Source organism: Adiantum capillus-veneris, chromosome 7 (genome assembly GCF_014529385.1).
Source record: "Adiantum capillus-veneris isolate H3 chromosome 7, ASM1452938v2, whole genome shotgun sequence".
Taxonomy (NCBI): Eukaryota; Viridiplantae; Streptophyta; class Polypodiopsida; order Polypodiales; family Pteridaceae; genus Adiantum; species Adiantum capillus-veneris.
The window spans coordinates 111,560,052-111,582,280 of record NC_140937.1 but is presented as its reverse complement, the minus strand read 5'-3'; the positions used below and the strand labels follow the sequence as shown (position 1 = coordinate 111,582,280).

General features: G+C 43.0%; 1 protein-coding gene across 1 annotated transcript in view; it reads right to left on the bottom strand.

The window, feature by feature from the left end:
- The window catches only part of LOC147454428 (glycerophosphocholine acyltransferase 1-like), a 97,081-nt gene that overhangs the window by 38,864 nt on the left and 35,988 nt on the right, over window positions 1-22,229 (bottom strand). Inside the window, exons 2-4 of the mRNA XM_086516396.1 lie at window positions 7,192-7,278; window positions 6,887-6,944; window positions 6,716-6,816 (exon numbers count right to left, since the gene is read on the bottom strand). Of these exons, the coding sequence (XP_086372522.1) occupies window positions 6,716-6,816; window positions 6,887-6,944; window positions 7,192-7,278 (246 nt within the window). The remainder of the gene's footprint in view (window positions 1-6,715; window positions 6,817-6,886; window positions 6,945-7,191; window positions 7,279-22,229) is intronic.

Sequence of the window (22,229 nt, the reverse complement as noted above, 5' to 3'; positions counted from 1 at the left end):
GGCTAATTTTACTATGCTGGAATATCAAGAGTTCCGATCTTGACGAAAGGAGAAGCTAACTCCTTGATCAAAAGAGCAGAAAGGAGAAGCTAACTCCTTGGTCAAAACAGCCGAGAGGAGAAGCTAACTCCTTGATCAAAAGAGCAAAAAGGAGAAGCTAACTCCTTAATAAAAAGAGCAAACTGATTGTCCCTTGGAATGACCCTCGGAGATTTTTTTTAAAGCTAACTTGAGTTGTTTTGCAGATATGCTGTAATCGTGGACGATTATTCTCTTTCAAGAAGGGGAGATGTAACAAACTGCTGACGTGGCAAAACCCTAAAGAATGGAACCAACTTACATATGCCGGCCGAGGGGCCTAAACCCAAAGAAGAACAAGTAGCAGAAGAAGAAGAAGTCCTATTAACTTATGGAGACCCCGTTCGATGGGGCCCCAAGTGACATAAAGGATTAAAATAAAGCAGGATCCGGACACACGCCAAAATTGATGACGTGGCAGATTTCCAAAAATTACACTGACATGATGATGTGGCAGGCTGTACGGGTTTCCGCGTTTTGCACTGGCTGATGACGTGGCCGGCTTGTACTGTGTTGGTGCAATATAAAAGAAATACCGAAAGGGGCGCCAAGGTTTGGGGCCAATACTCTCTGGGGTGGAATTCCGCCACTCCATGTCGCGTGTCGTCTCTCTTTCAGTTCACTTATTATTGAAGTGTTAAAAGTCTATTCAGTCTGTTCTTTTCTATTGGCACGTGGTGCCCGTCTTGTGACATCCACCCCAAGAGAGCGCTAGCCCCAAATGTTGGCGCCCCTTTCGGTATTTCTTTATATTGTTGATTCGCAAAGTACAACAATCGAGGAGCACGTCCTCTGCAATCTGTGCGCTGAAGAGTGCTAGAGAGGGCCCCCAAGGCTCATATTTAAAGGCCCAAAGAAGCATTCAAGTGTGAAAAGCTGACCCCAAAAAAAACAATTTCCTAAAATGTCAGGATTTCTCTAAAAACTTCGCCGCAAATTCCGAGATGTCCATGCCACGTCATCATATCTTGAGGTTATAAACTTGTCTGACTTCGTTTCGGCCGCTTTCGGGCGCTTTAAACAAGTTTTCTTTGACTTTTAGGGTTTTTAGGCCCCTCGGCCGCTGATCTATGAGTTGGTCGAGGATTCCTTCTGTTTCTTCTTCTTCTTCTGGGTTTTAGGCCCCTCGGCCGAGATCTATTTCATTGGTCGGAACTTGGTGGAAACTCCTCTTGTGAAAAATAGGCCACTCACTAAGACTTTATAAGTTGGTAAAACATCTTTTGTTACTTCTGCAGCTTCTTCTTAGGGTTTAGGCCCCTCGGCCGGGATCTACAGGTTGGCTTAGTTCTTTAGTGGCTTCACACGTCAGCAATTTGTGACATCCCCCCTTCTTGAAAGAAACTAATCATCCGCGATTACAACATATGTGCAAAACAACTTAAGTTAGCTCAATAAAATTTGAGAGACAATCACTTTTCTCATTCCAGATTGGAGCTCTTGATATCTTGGGTCATTGGCTTCCTAGAAAAATCTCATCCAATAAGGAGTCTCATTTCATATTGGAGTTCTTGATATCCTGAGTCTTTGGCTTCCCAGAAAAATCTCATCCAATAAGGAATATTCAGTGATTGGCACATGACAATACAACACAAATGCTGACATATGCATGTTACAAGACTCAATGAACAGCGCAACCTGGCACTTTGTGAGCCTCGAGCAGGACGTGCATGTCCAAGCTGGTTATAGTTGCATACCCTCTCTTGCACAGTACAATCATTTCAGCATACAGGCATTTTACCGCCTGAATCACCTCTTATAGGTCATTTATTTATAATTGATTTTTGGAATTCTTTTTAAAAATTGTGAGTTTGTTAGAAAGCTTGCCTGACCCAGCCTATAATTCTTATAAAAGAAACCCTAGCGTTGGGAGACGAGAGCAACGGAAGAACCTACAGACTTGGAATCGCAGGCCAACACCTAGCGTCTTCAGACCCTTCTCACCAGCGTTTTCAGCCCATCATGATCAGCATTTTCAGCCAAGACAGCCAGCGTTTTCAGCTTTGAAGCGCTAGCAGATTTCAGCCCCAGCCTCGTCGTGGTTGCAGATCCTTAGCCATCGACGTCGCTAATAGATTCCGGCATTTAGCCGTAGCATCTTCGTCGTCGTCATCGTCGTTGTCGTTGTCATCGTCGTTGCCGACGCAGTACCCCAGTACCTAGCACCCCTTGTGCCTTGGCTCGGCATAAGGATCCATAGAACCCATCAGAACCTCGTCGTCGACATAGACCTCATCCGTACCTCGTCGTCGACATAGAATCAGTACCCCGTCGTCAACATAGACCCATCAATACCTCATCGTCGTTGACATAGAACTCAGCAATACCTCATCGTCGACATCATTGTCATCGAGTTAGACCCCATCAATACCTCGTCGTCGTCGACGTCGACATAGACCCCATCAATACATTGCGTCGTCGTCCTCCTCCTCGACGTAGTCTACCATCAGTACCTCGTCGTCGACATAGAACCCATCAGTATCTCAGTACCTGCAGTACCCTTCAACATCTCAGTATTACCCAGCATCAGTAGCATCAGTACCCATTAGCATCAGCATCTCAACATTTAGTCATTGTATCAGCATTGTGCAAGAATAAAGAAAGTACTTGCTCTGGCTACAGAGCAAGGGGGCCCTTGAGGGTTCGTGACCCAACATTCGGTGTCGTCTCTTTTCTCTCTCTCTCTTGTGTCTCTCTCTTTCATTCAGTTCAGTTCAATTCTTTCAAGTGAAGTAAAGTGTCCCTTGTGTCTGTGCAGAGTACTAGATCCAAGTTAAATCCTTAAACACTTCCGTTGCACCTGACATTACAATGTCATACGCTTCAAAATGCATGATGTGCCCTAAATAGCCCTAGCAATGCAGCCGAAGTTTGCCAATGATAGGAGTTATGGCGACTTTATGCCCTAGCCACTGCATCCATCTAAGATCCATCTCCTCAAGCTTTACTCCCAAACACTTGCCATCTCCAGTGAAATAAAGTTGGCCTTGGCTCCGCTATCAAAGAAGATTGGGCTTCCTAATCTCATACTGTCCCTTGCTTCTCTCTCATCCTCGTGGTCTACAAGTGTCCCCATGAAATCTAGCACAAGTCCGCGGGCCTTTGTTTTCCCCTTCTTTCCTCTTTCCTCTTACCATCTTGAAGTTTTTGGCTTGTCCTCGGGTTTCTCCTCTTTCTTTGAACACTTTGCAAGAACGTGTCCCTCTTGAATACACCCATAGCATTTTCCCTCCTTGTAGTATTATGCATGTTGCTCAGCAGAAAACAAAGGGCTTGTGAATTTCTTTTCTTAAACAAGCTTTTATCCCATGTTCTTGCCCTTGGAAGTCATTATCAAAAGAATTGGACATTGGCTCGTCCGTAACATAAGTCAAGGAACGAGAAAACATGGAGTAATTGTCCACACCTGACCCATAAGCTGTTGAATGCTAGCCACTTTCAACTTCAAACACCAATGTTGTATTTTCTTGGGTAGACCGCAACAATCTCTCTCCATTTGTTTTTGTCATCGGTTTGCTTAGCACACGTACTAATTTGCAATTTATGTCAAAGATCTGCAAGTTTTGGATCCTCTATCAGTGATTCTTCAAGTCGATCCTCTAACTCATCCTTGGCCGATTTGTCGTCGTCAAAATCCATGTTGCCATCGAATTCTTCAACCCTTTTGGAATGCGTTCACATTCTTGATCAGATTCTCAATAAGAATCCATGTGGTGTGCTACAAAAAGTAAGACCAGATCCTCCATAGAAGAAGAAGCGATTGAAGCTCTAATACCATTGTAACCGGCTTGGCACTGACAAGGCGATAAATCCACAGCAGACACCAACAGAACTGAAAAACTTAAACACTTCAAACCGTACTTCGTCTTCTTGCGATCACTTGTGACTCGAAAGCGGTAAAATTTCTTTGCGGTAGCGCAAAAAAGTCGGTGAGGAGAGAGGGTGCTAGGGTTGCTTTAATAGGCTTTGTGTTACACGCTTGGACACTCCAAGCGAGAAATCAATAGCAACACACAAGTAGAAATTGCAAAATCACTGAACTTTACAAGAGAGAGTCGACACAGCACGGCGGAGTTCCGCGCCCCGATGCACTAGCCCCAAAGACTGGCGCCCCTTTCAATATTTCTTTATTATTACGAGTCGCAACGGTACAACTCTCAAGGGTCCTCTGCTCTCAAACTCTGCGTCCACATGCCCTGCAAAGTGAGGCCTTGGGTTCCTAATAAACAGTACAAGGGTTGCAGCCCAAAAGCAACTGCTTGAGTCATGACCTTAATGGTATGAATACGCCACGATTGACATGGCCATTTTGCCCACTCGATGGGCAATGGAATGTAGCCCCCATGACCCAAAACTATCTCTTCCAACCTCCGGGCCTCCTTTGTTGTCGATCTTGAGTTCTCGCCATCAAGCCTCTTTGGTTGAAAACAATGAGCTCTTTCCAATGAGCCGTAGCTTTGTGAGTTTGGAGGGCTTCATCTCTATATTGAGTTGCTCGGTGCGTCACTTCTGGTCTATTTAGTATTTCATTGTGTACGTCACTGTTCATTTTAAGGTGGTGCTTTGAGTTCATCTATCTTGTGTGTGTTGGGAGAAAGGGGAAAGACCGGTTGCTTAAAACAATTCAACACATGCTCACAAACAACACCATCAACCAATCAACCTCTTTCTCCTATTGGGAGAAAGGGGAAAGACCGGTTGCTTAAAACAACTCAACACATGCTCACAAACATCACCATCAACCTGTCAACTTCTTTCCCCAATTTCCAAGCACACACACACCTAGACCATAACACACACACACGCTAAAAGCACAGAATTGACAGAGACAAGCTGTAAGAAGGTGTAAGAGCATGGAAGAGAGGATTTAGACTTAATTAAGGAGTACACAGAGAACACAGAATAGCTTAAGAGATGGGATATGGAAAATTGAGAGCATCAACATAAGAAAGGCCTAATATCATAGCCCCAAACTCCATGGCACCTCTCTTGTGGAGTTGGTATTTGATATTTGATTTATTATTGGTGCCAAAATTGGAGGCTCCTCTTTTACACTTTAGTTTCACTTAAGTAATGAGTGGTACACTCTAGTTATTGCATGACACTCTTAGGGTGGGTTCTCACTGTCCTATTTACAAAGGAGCCATAGTGGCTTATTTCTAAAATATTGTGCTAAGATAGAATGACAGAGAATTATTATTTGCCGGTGCCTCCTCGTCAACTCCCAGAGTTCCAATCTACAAACCATCATGCACTCACTGTTAGTAAAATTTAAATAGACAGCACATAATTAACCATTAAGCCACCTATCCCAATTGCAGCTAACCACATGCAACAGGAGGGTGCCCAGTCTCGTGACAGTGTAAGACTTCTAATGCATATTGCACCCAGAGCACACCCACCTTCTTAGAGAGGATTGTGCACCATTTCCACTTTCTCCCAACAGACAATCCCCATACCTATTGTAATGAGTGTTTGTACAGTTTGACAAGAGTCCCAATACCCACACTCCAAACTCGGTGTAACAGCTGAGCCAAGTCCCCAAGCAATTACTCTAGACCCGGCTTAAGGGTCGGCTATCATCCCTAGACCCGTTATGACGGTTTTCATTGAGCGGTTCGACACCTGTCCCTTATTGCGCTCCAGAAAACATTTGTGACATTTCAAATATTTTATTCACTCATTGCACCTGTGAATCGCAAGGATTTGTGTGCATGATCTCACTCGACATGACCATAAGCTGCTACCAGTGTAATAAACTTTGGTTCTATGTAAGTAAACAAAGGTGCCATCGCGGATAATTACTTCTTTGGGGAGGGGGGTATATCACAACTCGTTGACGTGGCAGAGCCACCATATCAAAAGCCAACAGGTAGAGCCACTGGATCCGACACCATGCTCAAAAATCACCATGCAAAACGCAGCAAGAAATCGAGGACCTGTACGGACAATTGTTGACGCGGCATTTATACGGCAGACATGGCAAAATTATTTATGCTGGAACTTTTTGACAAGCCAGTTAACTTAGCAGATGCTTTTAGCTTATTCTTTTTTTAAGTGCTTTTTACGCAAGTATATAGCAGTTGATATATGAGACGGTCTAGTGTGACTTGTCAGAGTAATTACTTGCTAAGGTGTATACCAAGTTCTCGACTCATTACATCATGGCACTAAGTACAATGAGTAATACTTGTCAGTAATACTAGAGCTCCATCGTCTTTATTGTTTTTTTCTTTCACCATAAGCTTAGAGACCTCTCAAGACTTTAGACCTTGTTAAGATTTTACGTTTTTTCTTTCCAATGGTCTTCATTGTGTTCGAAATATAGGTGGAGAAGATGAAGGAGAAAGCAGGGAGCCTTAGATACACTGCAAATGCTCAGCCCAAACTTAACCTACTTATGGCACATGCACAGAAAAGCAGTGGTACGCAAGAAGATTCTCAGCTGCTTTTCAAGTCAACAAACTGCACCATCATAGCCACGCTAAAGAATTCTTTCAAAATAAAATTTGAGCTTGTTTCAGTTGATCCCACGTAAATTTTACTCCTGGTTGGCATGTTAAAAAACTAACCCTTGATCATCTCAGATTGCTTGATATAAATATACTAGTTAAACTCAGATTGGAAAGGTACTAACCAGTAAATAATAATGCCACTTTTTGAAGCGATAATAAATCCATCGCATAGGGGCAACAATTATGAAAAACAAGCAATAGAGAAAAGGTATGTCCTGAGGTCCTGCAGCATAGCCATTGGAATTGGAACACGTTTTTTTTAAATAAGAAAAACTCATTATCACACTCCTTACTTGATCCCAGCAAGAAACAGAAGGTCCCAAAGCTCAGCACACCAAGCGAATACTTGATCTACATCAGGTTAAAAGAATCAAACAAAACGTAGGAAAAACTTGTCATTCATAAGTGGTATGTTTCCACAAACAAGAATGTACTGAAACCCTGGCAGTGTTACATGTGCACATCTACAAGGACTTCATACACTAAGCAATAACTTACAAACAAGTTCACAATTGGCAATCTTGCTTCATATAGAGGCGCCACCTATACATGCATAGCTTGTACCAGTAGTGTAGATTAATAAATGCCTAAAACATACCTTGTTAAGAAAAGTCTCATGCTGGTGAGCTTGATTAGCCACTCTGACAGCATGCTTCTTGAATGCCTCTTTGGTTTCTGCTACAACCTAAGTCAAAGTTGCAGAGTCATTGCATTAGTGAATTTTATATTGTAAATGTTTCATTATTTGTGGAAAATAAACCCTTACAAACTGATCTTTTCTATGAAATAAAAAAAAGGACTCTGATTATCATATCAATACCTAAAATATTGTCCAAATGGCACAGCGAACAGGAGAAAGGGGGACAATGTTCGTAGAGAGAGAGAAAGAGAAAGAGAGAGAGAGAGAGAGAGAGAGAGAGAGAGAGAGAGGTTTAACGTCGTAGGAAACTATCCCAAGACCTTAAAGATCTATCTGACGAGGAGAGTTGAACTCAAGACTTGTTATTCAAGAGGGAAATGGCATAACCAATCTACCACATTTGGGTAATAGAAAGGTTATACGATTTTCCTCTTTTTATTAGTGCACACACACACACGAGAAGAAGAGAGTCTTAACATCGTAGGAAACTATCCCAAGAGACCTTAAAAATCTATCCGACGAGAGAGAGAGAGAGAGAGAGAGAGAGAGAGAGAGAGAGAGAGAGAGAGAGAGAAGAGAGAGAGAGAGAGAGAGAGAGAGAGAGAGATCGTCTATTAGAGGCCGAAGTAGACCTATGAGACTGAAATTGGAACTGGTCTCTTCAGACAGCTGATTCTAGTGTTCGAACTTAAAGCTACTGGTTATGTCGTCGGTTTAGTTAGTGAGACTGGAAGAGAGTACTCACTGGATTGAAATAGATAATTGAACTGGAATGTTAAACCTGAAACGAAAAACATAACTGAAAGACTTGAAAAAGTATTTGCAGATTCAGATTAATAGCTCAAGGACAACCAGTACAGTGTATAATGGGTTTAAGCTCAGATGATTACAGGAGCAATGATTACAAAGTGAAACTAGAGGCGAAGAGCTCGTAAACCCCAAAGTGCTTAGAAAGCTAAAGCCAAAAGACAAGCAGCTAAGAAGCCTGATTACAATGTAGTGGGTCCTATTTATAGCTCTCAGGAGTTACTACAGTAGCTACCTACAGTAATTACTGCCAGTGTGACTGCCTTCGCTGGTCGGCCTTCTAAGGGGCAGTTCCCGCCTGCTGGGAGTGTCCTTGCCTTCTACATCCTTCCCTCCTTTCTTGAATTTTGGTATAACTCCAAAATTTTTGAAAAACAATCCCCCGCCTGATTTTGATTTGGTATTGCTGAGGTGGCCGATGTTCCTCATGATAGTATTCTTGACACGCCTATAATTGTAATTGCAAGGGTGCCCAGCCAAGGAGATTCCAGTGCCAAACTGGGAAGATCCACCGTCTGATTCTGAGATGGAACTACCCAGTATCCTTCCACTGAACCCGCTTCCTCTTGCCCTTCTTCTATGTTGGTGCCTCAGAAGTCCCAGTGCCAGCATTGTCCTTTTGGATAAGTCTATAAATGGCCTCCTGCTCAAGCTGATCCCGCCTTTCAGTGAACATCTTAAATTAAGTCGTGAGAGGATTGTATGTTTTGGTGTTAGGATCATACAAACTGTATTTACCCTTTGTCAAATGGGTTCTGGCCAATTTATGACAATGCGAGGCTGTGTGGATCCATCCCTGCGGGAGAGGTTGATTCGTCTTAATTTTAGCTTCAAAGAGAATCTCAACCATCTCTCTGTATTGTGGTCCCTTCCTGGTTTAGCAATGATATCCTTTTCAAGGTTTTGGAAGACTCCACAGTCAATTGAAGCAACTGATTTGTGATCTTCGTTAAGCCCCTTAGTTGGATCTTCCATTGTCTCATACAGAGTTTGACCCTCTGCATTTCTCCCTGCAGTTCCGTGACATTATCCAGTTTGAGAGCGTCATTGATCAGTGATTGCCAGGTTTCCTATTCCACAGTGGCTCGCTCATACCAGTCTTGGAGTTCATTAGTGATGTTGAAGTAAGTGAGCCGATCCAATGCTTCTGGATGCTGAGGATACAAAGCTGGGAAAAATCTAAGCAGTTCAGCTTCTTTAGCAGATAATGTATACAAGAGAACTAGAGAGTCAGGCACAAACTCCAGAAAATTGAGAACAGCTTGATTCTCTTGCTGCATCATCTTCCTTGTAACTGGGACGAGCTCGGAAGAGTCTTCGGAGAGCAGTTGCCTGTTCTCCTACTGTCATTTGAGTCGGAGGTCCTTTACTGCTAGAAGACTGGTCTTCAATGATAGCCTGCACCCTCTCGTCCAAAACTCCTCTGGCAATTTGCATCTAAGTAAAACTTCTTTCAGTTGAGTTCTAACTTCCTTCATACACTTGTATGTACGCCTGTTTCCAAGCAGTAGATCTAGTTCAAGAGCTAGAGAGTGTCAGTCTGCAGTGGACTTTCACTGCCAATGTGGATTGACTGTCATATCATCAGAAGTCAACGTCCACTCAGGTAACCTTTCCAGCACAGCTGGATTCTGCTCAGATGCTCACGTAATTGACACAGCTCTTGATCATGAAAGGCAGTTGATTTCCAGTGTTGAATCATTTCCCTGGCTCCTACATACAGCCTTTGAAAGCGTTCCAGATCAGAGATAAGAGTATCATCCTCCAAATACTACCTAGTAATAAGAGCTTGTTAATGTCTTAATCTCTTGTTCAGTGTGATGAGTTGTAATGAGTGTTGCTCATCACCCTTTAATAACTCAATCACAGCTTTGTCTTTTCCTTTGCTGTCTGGACTGTGCCGTAACTGGTGTACTGGAGAATCTCCAGTGTTGCCCTTCTGTCCACTGCCTTCCTGCTGATCATTAGACCACTGGTCCCCCGACTGCTGGTTTGGCTGGTCCTTGTGCTGGTCTGGCTGGTCTTTATTGGGTTGATTGCCCCTTGTGGCAGCTGATCCACCAGCCCCAGAGCCTAAAGGTGGAGAAAGAGGAAAGTCATCATCATCATCATCACGTTTGTCGGCCGGATTGTCCTCCCCTTCCTCATCCTTCTCTTCTTCCCTCTCAAAATCCACATCAGGATTATTTTGCATTTCAATATAATCCATGATGGCTTGATTCGCTAATGCCGTGTTGGTATCAGAGAGCTTGTCTTGCAGATCACTCTGCATGGTCTCCATAAGTGCCTTCAAATTGTCTATATTCAGAGTGACGTTACCTTATGGACTCAAAATATCAACAAGATTTTTAGAAATATCTCTCTGTAAGAGAAGCCTTTACCTCACTATGGGCTGTCATCAGTTCTTTCAAGTGTGTCCGCTTCATTCGTAGCATAGTCTGAAATCTATCAGCATCTCTTAAAGCTGCTGCCTTGTCTTCCTTTAATTGTCGATTTTCGATTTCTATCTTCAACAACTTTGTTTGCAGCTCGTTAATTGTCTTTATTGACTGATTTTCAGCAATAGTATGCATGAGTCTTTGTCCAGCCACATCCTTCTAAAGTTTCTGAACATGCTGTTGGCTGCTTTCCAGTTCTTTTAGCTTAACCATCTGCTCATTGGGAGTTGATGCATCCATCATCTGTCCTAAGGCGTTGACAATGGTATTCCATGATGATTGGATAAGCATTGAGCAGCCATCAGCTACTGTTGCCTAGTTAGATTGGACTGGCTCATAAACCATAACGACAGCCATGTATGGTAAGTGTATCAAATCAGATGTTTGAAAAATTAGTCGACCTTTGAGAGGGTTATGTTGTAACTGCTGCAGTTTATCCTTCTTGGCTATGGATAAAACCAATTCACTGAAAGGAATTCTGTTGGCTGGACTGTCAGGTATTGAGCCCTTTCCCTTGTCTTTGACCGCTGCTTGTTCAACACTTGACGTTTCTTTCTGGCCCTTTCTAGTACTGCTGTCTGCTGGAGTCTGCTCTTCTTGCTGGCCCTTCCCAGCACTGGTCTGTGCTGGAGTCTGTTCTTCAAGTGTGGCTAAAGTCTGGCCTGCTGAAGGTTTTCTAGTAGGCAAAGACTTGACCTGACTCTCTAGTTGCTCTAAGCATTGAGGAGCCATCAGCTACTGTTGCCTAGTCAGATTGGACTAGCTCATAAACCATAACGACAGCCATGTATGGTAAGTGTATCAAATCAGATGTTTGAAAAATTAGTCGGCCTTTGAGAGGGTTATGTTGTAACTACTGCAGTTTATCTTTCTTGGCTATGGATAAAGCCAATTCACTGAAAGGAATTCTATTGGCTGGACTGTCAGGTACTGAGCCCTTTCCCTTGTCTTTGACCGCTGCTTGTTCAACACTTGACCTTTCTTTCTGGCCCTTTCCAGTACTGCTGTCTGCTGGAGTCTGCTCTTCTTGCTGGCCCTTCCCAGCACTGGTCTGTGCTGGAGTCTGTTCTTCAAGTGTGGCTGAAGTCTGGCCTGCTGAAGGTTTTCTAGTAGGCAAAGACTTGACCTATCTCTCCAGTTGCTTTAATCCTCGGTTTCTTCGAACCACTGGCTTCCACCTATGTGGCCTTCCTCTTTTGTCCAGTTAGGAACAACTGATTGTCTGGAGCCTTTTCGTCTGAAGATAGCTCTACATTGTTAATCTCTGGAATGGGCTTCAGACTCCAAGCCATCCTTACCTGGTCATTAGCTTCTAGAGCAGCTGCCCAATATAGAAATTTCCAGACATACCAAGCTTTAAATACATTCTGAGATTTCAGCTTGGCAGTCTGCTGGAGCACATTGTGAGATGAGATCTGACAAAAGTTGATTATAGTTGTAGAATTTAATCGTTTTGCAAGCAGCATAGCAAACAGCTTTTCTGACACATAAGTGGGATTATTCTTCAAGCTAACAGCCTCAGCAACAAACCTGTATGCTGAGGGGACGTCCAGACCTGCTACTGGAACCCCTTGTGCACTAGCCTTTCATTTCTTCTTGGCTGCTTCATCCTCTTTCAAAGCCGAACTTATCTGTTCTGCAGACGCTGTGGTCGACTTTGGCTCATTGGGCATTTTGAAAGCATAAGCAATGTCGTCAGTTGTTGTGACTTTTACACCATTGACAACAGCACTGCCATCCTCAGCATTAAAGGAATCAAGAACCTGCTTGATTATGGCCATGTCAAAATCTATCCTTGTGGCTTATACAACCACATGCAAATCCCATAGCTGCAGCAGCGCTTCGGCCTGCTCGGGGAACACATACCTTTGTATCTTGCTATGTGGAGTAAGTGGTAGAGAAGCTTGAAGAGAGTTGATGATTGCCGAAGTTTCATCTATGGTATCCTGCATCTTCTCCAACATTTTACTTCTACCCATATACAGTGAGGACAGTAAGTCTGTAGAGGAAGAAGACTTACTTGGATATTCAAAGCCGCAACCAAGTGTGTCGGGTAGGGATAGACAGTGATCAACAGATTCTCTGACGAGGAGGTTTGTGGTTGTAGTGAAGAATCCTCAGAGCTTGGAGATGGCGGATGTGTAACAGCATGGAGGCGTCGCGCAGGAGATTTGTGAGGAAGGATGCCCACTCGCCTTATTGTTATAAGCGTTCGCACCATAAAAGCTCCACTACTTACCGTTCCTAGAGTTTTGTGCACCATCGACGACGTGGCATACATGCATTGGCCAATACTTCCCATGTTCCCTTTAATGATTATCACATGCATTCCCACTAGCCCTTGTTCCCATAAAAACTGGTACTGACTTTGACACTTTACTAACTCTGCCACTGGCATTGTTTTATCACACTGAAACTTTACTGACACCGTCATTGGTTCTGGTACTGGTTGTACATGGAAGAGGTTTAGAATGGCTGTTTCTGAAATTTCCTGGCCTTCTCTGGAAGTCGCTTTCTCATTAGAATAATATAGCTTCATCTAAGCCCCATTATAAACACCTGGCAGCAATAATCCAAATAAATCCTTCAACCTTACTGTGCCATTGGAAAACATCCAATCAACTTCATACGGATCAGTCCAAGCTATCTTTAAATTTGGTTTCTTAGGGGCTAGTTTGGATTGATAGAGCAAAACCAAGTCGCCCTTCTGGAACTCCCTAACTTTGATTCTTCTATCATGCCACTGCTTCCTTCTTTGCTGAACAATCTCCTGTTCCAGCATAGCACGTTGCCTTAACTCATCAACTGTGCGAATTCCTCCAATCTATGTTTAAGATTGTGATTAAAATCCAATCCATATTCAACCGCCATCCTGAGATTGGAAATCACGAATTCCATAGGCACTACAACTTCGGTACCATACACCATTCTGAAAGGTGTCATTTCAATGGTGACTTTATAAGCTGTCCTGTAGGCCCATAGAGCAGTCTGGAGCTTAAGATCCCACTGGTGTGGCTCCTTCTGTACAATCTTGATAAGAATGTTCTTGATGGTTTTGTTACTGCTCTCAGCTTGCCCATTGCACCTCGGATAATATGGCGTTAACTTCCTGTGCTTTACTGAGAGCATTTCAATCATAATATCCATAGTATCATTAATAAAATGTGTCCCTTGATCAAACATAATCTCCACAGGCATCCATAACGGCAGATAATATTTTCAAATAGAAATACAGCAGTGGACTTCGGGGTGTTATCTAGAAGAGCCTTGGCCTCTATCTATTTGGTGACATAACAAGTGGCCATCAATATATACTGGTTCTTTCTTGAAGTGATTTCTTGAATGGCCCCATGAAGTCCATACCCCATTTCATAAATTCTCCGAGTGGTTGAACTGGAGTAAGTGGAGTCATATCGGCTGTTGTTGGTCTGCCCATCCTCTGACATATATCACATGTTTTGCAAAAACTTCTAACATCGGATATCAAAGTTTGCCACCACAATCCAGCCTGCAAAATCTTCTTGTAAGTAATATCAGTGGAGAAATGTCCTCCAGAATCCCCATCGTGTGCTTCGGAAATAACTTGCATTCTTCCTTCCATCGGCACACACCTTCGAAGAACCCCATCTACTCCCAGTCTATAGAGCAATCCTCCTATGATGGTGAACTTCAGACTCTTAATAATCAGAGCCTTCTTCTGATTTTGAGTCCAGTTTTCTGGGAATCCTCCTTTGGAAAGGAACTCACATACATCATACCATTATGGATCTGTGTTTTCCTCAGCTGTCACCTGAAACAATTCTGCATCCACTGGCTCATCTCTCAAGGATACTTCCGAGTAGCCATCAGTACTTCTCGACAGGAAATCAGCACCACAATGGGATTTACTGGGCTTGTGAAATATGCAAAATTCAAACTCCATCAGAAACATCATCCATCTTATCAATCTTCCTTGAATAATAACTTTGTTAATCAAAAATAATTATGTCTGATGACCCACATAAAAATGAAAAAGCTTACCCAGTAAATAATGTCGAAACTTAGTGGCACTGAAAACCATTCATAAGGCTTCTCTCTCCGTAGTAGTATATCCTTGTTCATCCTGACTGAATCTCCGACTGGCAAAATACACTGATAATCAGCCCTCCCTTTTGGTTGAGCCAGGATTGCTCCCATTGCCAATCCCGAAGCATCAACATGTACATGGAAGATAACTTCCCAATCAGATTGTCGGAGTACTGGCCCTACTGATAATGGCATTCTTCAGACATTGAAAACTCTCCTCACATTCAGCATTCCAGTTGAACTTGCTGGTTTTCTTTGTGAGCTCATACAAGGGTAATGCCTTGGAAACAAACATATGAATAAATCTTCTATAAAAATTGAGATATCCCAAGAATGAACTTAACTCTGATGTTGTGCTGGGTGCATTGGCCTGCTGGACACACTGGACCTTATCATTAGTCATCTCTATGCCATTCCTTGACACTATATGTCCCAGTAGTTGTCCCTTCCAAACCAGAAAAACAGATTTGAATAAGTTCAAACAGATCCTCTTTTCCTTACATCTTTGGAAGACCATTTCCAAAAATAATAAATGCTTCTCCTCTGTCAAGAACACGGTGAAATCATCCATAAATATGGCAAGAAATCGATGCAGGAATTCACTTAATATCTCCATCATACATCTCTGGAACGTTGTTGGAGCATTGCAAAGATCGAATGGCATGACTAGATATATGAATGCACCCCATTCAGTAATAAAAGTGACTTTACTCCGATCTTCAGGAGCAATCTTTAGCTGATCCATAAAGCTATACATCTCATGGCCTGCAATCTCATCAAGAAGCATGTCTGTAAAAGGTAATGGAAAAGGATCTTTGATGGTTTAAGCATTCAACTTTCGATAATCCACACTAACTCTGAGCTTTCCATTCTTCTTGGGCACTACCACAATAGGAAATAACTAATCACTATTGGCTACCTCTGTGATGAATCCATCTTTCAGAAGGTTGTTGATTTCTTCTTTAACCTTCTTAGCGTAATTTGGATTCATTCTGTACCGTTGCAGACGCAGTGGTCTGACATCTGGCTTCAGAGGTATTCTATGTTGATAGACCTCTGGATCTACACCTTCTGGATCGGTATGTTCCCATGCGAATACGGCTTTGTACTTCTGGAACATGTGTCGGGCTTTTTCTTTCATTTCTGGGTTCAAATGCTTGTTTACCTTGATCAATCGAGGACTTTCCTCAGAACCCAAATTCCATTCTTCGATTTCCTGATCATTTGTAAGCAACCAAATAGGCCCACCTCCCTTCCGTTTAGTTGACTCCTCAGCATAATCCCAAGACGAACCTTGTAGTTCTGAACTGTCATTCTGAGCTTCAGTAACTTCTTCAGAATGCACTTCTCTAGTGGCCGCTCGTGTACTGGAATTTGAGAATTCTTCTTTGGGATCAACTGGTTTCTCTCGCCATCCAGTTAGCTCAACTCGTCGTTCTCCAGGATTCAGTTCAGTGAACTAATTGCTTCCTTTGCTTTTCAGTCTGGTCCTTGTCAAATAATACTGCATTTAGATCTATCTCGGCCAATGGAAAAATATTAATTGCTGCCGGCATCCTCTCAATCTTCTTTACCCCATACTTCTGGCAAAGCTCTTCTGGTCGCAGTGCCTTCCTCCAACTTCTAGTGTTGTTTGTCTGGATCTAAATTCTTCCACTGGAGCCCTGTATTGTCAGAGTCTCATTGGCATAATCGTGAACAGCCTGTGCCGTTCGCAGCCATGGGGCGTCCCAGTAGCATCCCATATGCGCCTTGCACATCCAGTACTAAGAAGCTGGTCTTGAACTTTTCTTTTCCCACCCTTCTCTGCATATTTTCGATCATCCCGATTGCCTGCACAACTCTCTGATTGGCCATTCGAACTTTAAATGGTGCTGATTTCAAGTTTGTGATACCCATTCTTTGTTGAAGGTGTGTCCCCAGGATGTTTACACCTGCCCCTCCATGATTCCATCCAGTATGACACCGGATAGAGGTTCCCATTGTTTCGTGACTTTGTAGTCTACTTGGATTATCAGCACTTCATCATCTCTGACAGCTGCAAGGTCAACTACTCTAGCATCGGCTTCAGCCTTTCTTCGTTGTTTGATGAATTTTGCTGCTTCACGCAAAGTTTTTCTGATGTCTTCTAATTCAATTGTCAATTTCTGAATTCTCATACAAATTTTTACATGAATTTCTTCTCTCTCTTTATCAAAGTTGTTATCAAAACTTGAGGAATCGGGACCATCTTCACAGTGCCAATCCTATGTTCTCGTGGCTGCTTTGTCCCCTTCATTGTTTCCCACTCCAGTTAGATCTGACTTGAATTTCCTAGATCTTCCACCAGTCCTTGGACTGCAACAAGCATTGTCTCAGGAAGTCCAGATCATGAGATCAGTCATGATCTGACTGTGTTTTCTCAGAAGACTGGGCTGGTATCTTCTGAATGACTCGAGCCTCAGAACTTTCTGGTGCTCTGGTAGCTTTTTGACTAGATCTTCTGTGATCTTAGCCGCCAGATCTCTCTGTTCCTGCCATCTCTGTTCCTGCCATTCATCGACTACCTTCTCTTTACCCTTTGCCTTCCATACCTCTCTTTGCTAAGTCCATTTGCTAGTTTCAGCACTGACTGGTTTTACCGGCTCATCTGGGATTTCCTCAATGACTACCCCTTTACTGCATGTAACTGCGTGTAACTGCTCGTACTGGAACTCGTAGCCGCACTATTGGGCACCTTTGGACATTGAACCGAAAAGTGCCCATACTTGCCACAAGTATAACAATTAAGGCTTCTATTTTGAAAATTACAACGACCCCGGCCTCGGCCAGTACCTCCTTGGTATCTGCCACGCCCAGTACCAGTGCCATTGGTACCTGTTTTCTCTTCTTGGGGTACACTGGTTGTCTCTACTCTAGCTGGTTCAGCATTGGTAAATGCTACCACAGACAAATCCTTTCTCTTCTTGAAGTGACGAATGCGAATGCCACAATTGTTTCATAAATGACCATACGCTTTGCAATAGGTACATTGTGGACATTATTGGAAACATGACCATTAGATTTGCACCTTGAGCACCAAGTTTCCATTCTCTTAATTGGTTGTCTGGTCTGGTTGATTTCAGCAATCTGCTGGGCCATTTCATCAATCTTCCTGGACAAAGACCCCTTCTTAGCCTTATCCTTGCTTTTTTCATCTGAGCTGCTATCAGAGCTGCTGGAGGTGTCACTAGAATCGGAATTCTCAGTAAAACAACTACTACTGCTAGACCTCCTCTTCTTATAGCTTCTCTCCTTCTTAGTTTGTTGTTCAAGCTTCAAAGCTCTCTGCACCAAATCAAATTTCTTTGTTGGTGCAGGTACCTCTTGTTCTCTGAGCTTCTTACTGCAGAACCCAATTAGAAACCATGCGCAATAGCCTCTTTCTGATGGTGGCTCCTGCAACTGCTTAGTTAACTCCTTGATCTTCTCTACATAACTTCGTACTGACAACATCCCTTGTCTAATCTTATCTAGCTCACAAAGATGTCCTCATCACCCCTGTTGTCTGAAAAGTAAATACTCCAATCTGGAAGCCTTAAGCAATTTGTTGTATGATCTGAGTTGGCAAGTTGGGTAATGGTAATACCATTTCCTTGCTGCATCTTTCAGTGTCTGAGGAAAATATTCTCCCAAGTCATCTTCCTCAATATTCTTCAACTCAACATATTGTTCAAAAGCTTGAATATGAACATCTGGATCATCTTTCTTTCCTCCTTTGAACACTGGGAAAGAGATTTTCAATGAAGAAGTATAATCATGCCGATCGGCATTGTCTCTGCTTCTTCTGCCCTTGGGAGCCTGCTTCGTCGAGAAGACTTTCTGTAGTAATCTGTCTCAGCATCCCAATCAACTTCTTCTTCAGTCTCAGACTCTATCTCTTCTTTGGACTTTCTGTTGGAACTGTGACGACTGCCCTTGGCCCCATCTGCCTTGTGTGTGGACCGAGAACTCCTGGTTTTGCGTTCTTCCCGCTCAGCCCTTCTCCTCCTGGAATGACTGGAGTGTTGAGAGTCCTTGGCCTCTTCAGCATGACTGTGCTCCTCCTGAGCCTCAGTCTCACTCTTCGGGTCCTTCTTAGGATCAGACTCTCTTTCTGATACCTCAGGAATAAGGTCGACGCGGTTGGAATCAGTGGCTAGCCGGGTTGACGGTTTGCGACAACGATTGACTTTGGGCGCCATGTGTATCGCTGAAAATTCTAACTGAGAGATAAGAGTTTTCTGTTGAAGAGCGAACAGCTCTAACCACGGTGATTGCCAAAATGGAATTGGAGCTGGTCTCTTTAGACAGCTGATTCCAGTGTTAGAATTTAAAGCTACTGGTTATGTCGTCAGTTCAATTAGTGAGACTGGAACAGAGTATTGACTGGGCTGAAATAGATAACTGAATTGGAATGTTATACTGAACGAGAGACATAACTGAAAGACTGGAAAAAGTATTTGCAAATTCAGATTAATAGCTCAAGGACAACCAGTACAGTGTATAATGGGTTTAAGCTCGGGATTACAGAAGCAATGATTACAGGGTGAAACTTAAGGCGAAGAGCTCGTAAACCCGAAAGTGCTTAGAAAGCCAAAGCCAAAAGACAAGAAGCTAAGAAGCCTGATTACAATCCTAGTTATAACTCTCAGGAGTTACTGCAGTAACTGCTTGCGGTAATTACTGTCAGTGTGACTGCCTACGCTAGTCGGCCTTCTAAGGGGCAGTTCCCGCCTGCTGGGACTATCCTTGCCTTCTACAGAGACAAAGTCAACGTGTCCTCCATATATCAAGAAAGAACAAAAAAACAAAGTAACAAAATGCAGTCCTGTGGTATGGGGGGAGAGGGTGTGATCCATAGGAGACAAGGATACAAGATACATGGTGTGTGTGTGTGTGTGTGTGTGTGTGTGTTTGTTGGGGAGGGGGGGGCTCTACCTCTAGGGGGTATGGGTGCACCTGTATATGCTCAGGGAAGTACAATCGTGAGGTGCATCCACCAGGACTACTAATGCTAAAGGTTTCTGCCCAATCCTACAAAACCATTTCCTTACACTCTTAAGTCATCCATCCCATGACTCTTGAAAAATGATCGTTCAGGATGCCCGGATGACGGATGTGTGATGCATCAGAAGTACCCATCCCAAGTAACCTAGCAATTATTCCCTAAAACACTGTTCTATGGTTGCATCCACTGGCATACCTAACCCCTTGTTCCCATACCATACGCACCTTGCGTATTCTATCGATCAATACATCTCACACATTACGTTTTTCAAAATAAGAAGAGGTGTGGCGATAGAGCCATTTTTTATACTTCACGTTCTTTCTTATAGTTTGATAGCATCATTGTAGCCTCACTTGAGACATTTGTTCTATATATGTGATTGAGCTACACTTTATTTTTTATAGAGAATCTAGAATAAAATAACTTTTGTGCATTTGTTTCAATGCATTGCGTACCTTACGTACCTTATGCCAGGGGGTGAAAAACAATACGTGTATCACATCCATACCTAACGTACGGTACCCTACTACTTTGCATTGCTCTAATGATTTCTCTATAACGACACACCAAAAATATATGTTCTAGTATGGCTCAAGGGTGTTTCGAATGTGTCACGTGTCTTCAAACAGGTGGAGTTCTCTTACATCTGAGGGGATGGTGCAGCCCATAGGCATGGTGGGTCCGGAAGCATGAGACAGTTCAGCTAGTCAACCCATGCTCACCATGGCACAAGAATGCTCTTCAGCATGCCTTTTGAAAGCAAATGATTCATCGTTAACTGAGGTTGGTCGTAAACAATGACAATGCGCTTCTTGTATTCAAGGGAAGCACCATAGAGATGCTATTCCAAAGGGACAAGCTTTGATGATTTAAAGTTGGTTCACACTTATGTATGTGGACCTGTGCAAACTTCATCCATTTGCGAAGTTTTGCATTTCATGATGCTATGGGATAACTTTTGTTATTTTTAGTTTTTTCTTCACAACAATAAAGCATTTGGGATCTTCAAGAATTGGCATACACTGGTGGAGGAGGAAACAAGAGATCAATTAAAGACCATACATGCAGACAAGCCTCAAGGACGTAAGTTCGTCCCAAACCCTTTATAGTCTCTTGTGCGAACAAGCGTGAACTTTTTGTATCACGCATGTCCTCTCCTTTTGAGAATGGAGTTGTGGAACAAAAGAATAGGACCAATGTTGGATCAAAACGTACGTACTGATCCGTTCCGTACCGTACGGGCGTTATGTACGGATCAGTACTGTACGGAACAATCCGTACGCCGGTTTTTTTTTTTTTTTTTTTTTTTTGGGGGGGAGGGGGGAGTGGGGGGTGTGGGAAGCTCGTACAATGCTGATTTAAAATTATGGTTGTCTTGTAAAACGTGTCTTTGAATGTCTCTATAAGTTGTTGGCTTCTCTCTTGTTTTTTATTGGAAATGTCCTAGAAAATTTAGTACTTTGCGGTTTTTTTACAAGAGTACGTATTTTTACGTACATAAAAAATTTTCCTGTACGGAACAACGTACAGTACGTACATATACGCCACGTACAGTACGTTTGGTACCACCTTGAATCAAACTATTAAATTGTTGTGATGCCCAAACTATTATTGAGCGTCGTAAGCTACCTTGGTCAGTAGCTACAGCTGTTGACATATTCAACCAGTCTCCAAGAGCTCCACTTGCTTTGATAACCTCCACTTGAGGCTTCTTTTGGTAGAAAGTCGGACACTTCATAAACTTGGGAGTGATGCCTATGTCCATGACTCTTAAGACCTTTGTCGGCTATAAAACTCTTTCCAAAGGCTATCATCTTTATGACCCGAAGCGGGAGGGTGTCATAGTCAACCAAATATTGCTTTTGAAAAGCATATACTTCAAAGGGAGCTTTTATTCCTAGATTCTCTACTTTATCCCTACGTTTGCCTCTTGTTGGCGATCCTTTGGATAAAAAATCCTCTCCAATATCCCGCCATGCACCACAATCTCTGTTATTTGCAAGTAGCTTACATGAATTATTGTCGATGGAAGGTAAGGGTTAATCTCACATGTGAATTCACTGTGGTGGCTCTTGGTTTGTAGCCTACCAAGTAAGCACCCTTCACAATTGCACTAGCAGACCAGAGGACAGTGTACAGCATGGGCATTGTTGAGCAACACCCCAGTTTTCATTTTGATCTTGTGGTGGTACATCTGCCTCAAGTGGAAAGTGCCTTTCTTTGTTCATTGGCTTACCTTGGCTAACGCACACCAAAGCTTTTCATGATTGAAGCAGTGATGTAGTGTGGATCTCAACACTTGGATCATTTATGTGACTCGTTAAGCTTGGAGGAGCAGCAGATCCCACAGTCCACCATACCTCCCTCTCTCTCTCTCTCTCTCTCTCTCTCTCTCTCTCTCTCTCTCTCTCTCTCTCTCTCTCTCTCTCTCTCTCTCTCTCTCTCTCTCTCTCTCTCTCTCTCTCTCTCTCTCTCTCTCTCTCTCTCTCTCTCTCTCTCTCTCTCTCTCTCTCTCTCTCTCTCTCTCTCTCTCTCTCTCTCTCTCTCTCTCTCTCTCTCTCTCTCTCTCTCTCTCTCTCTCTCTCTCTCTCTCTCTCTCTCTCTCTCTCTCTCTCTCTCTCTCTCTCTCTCTCTCTCTCTCTCTCTCTCTCTCTCTCTCTCTCTCTCTCTCTCTCTCT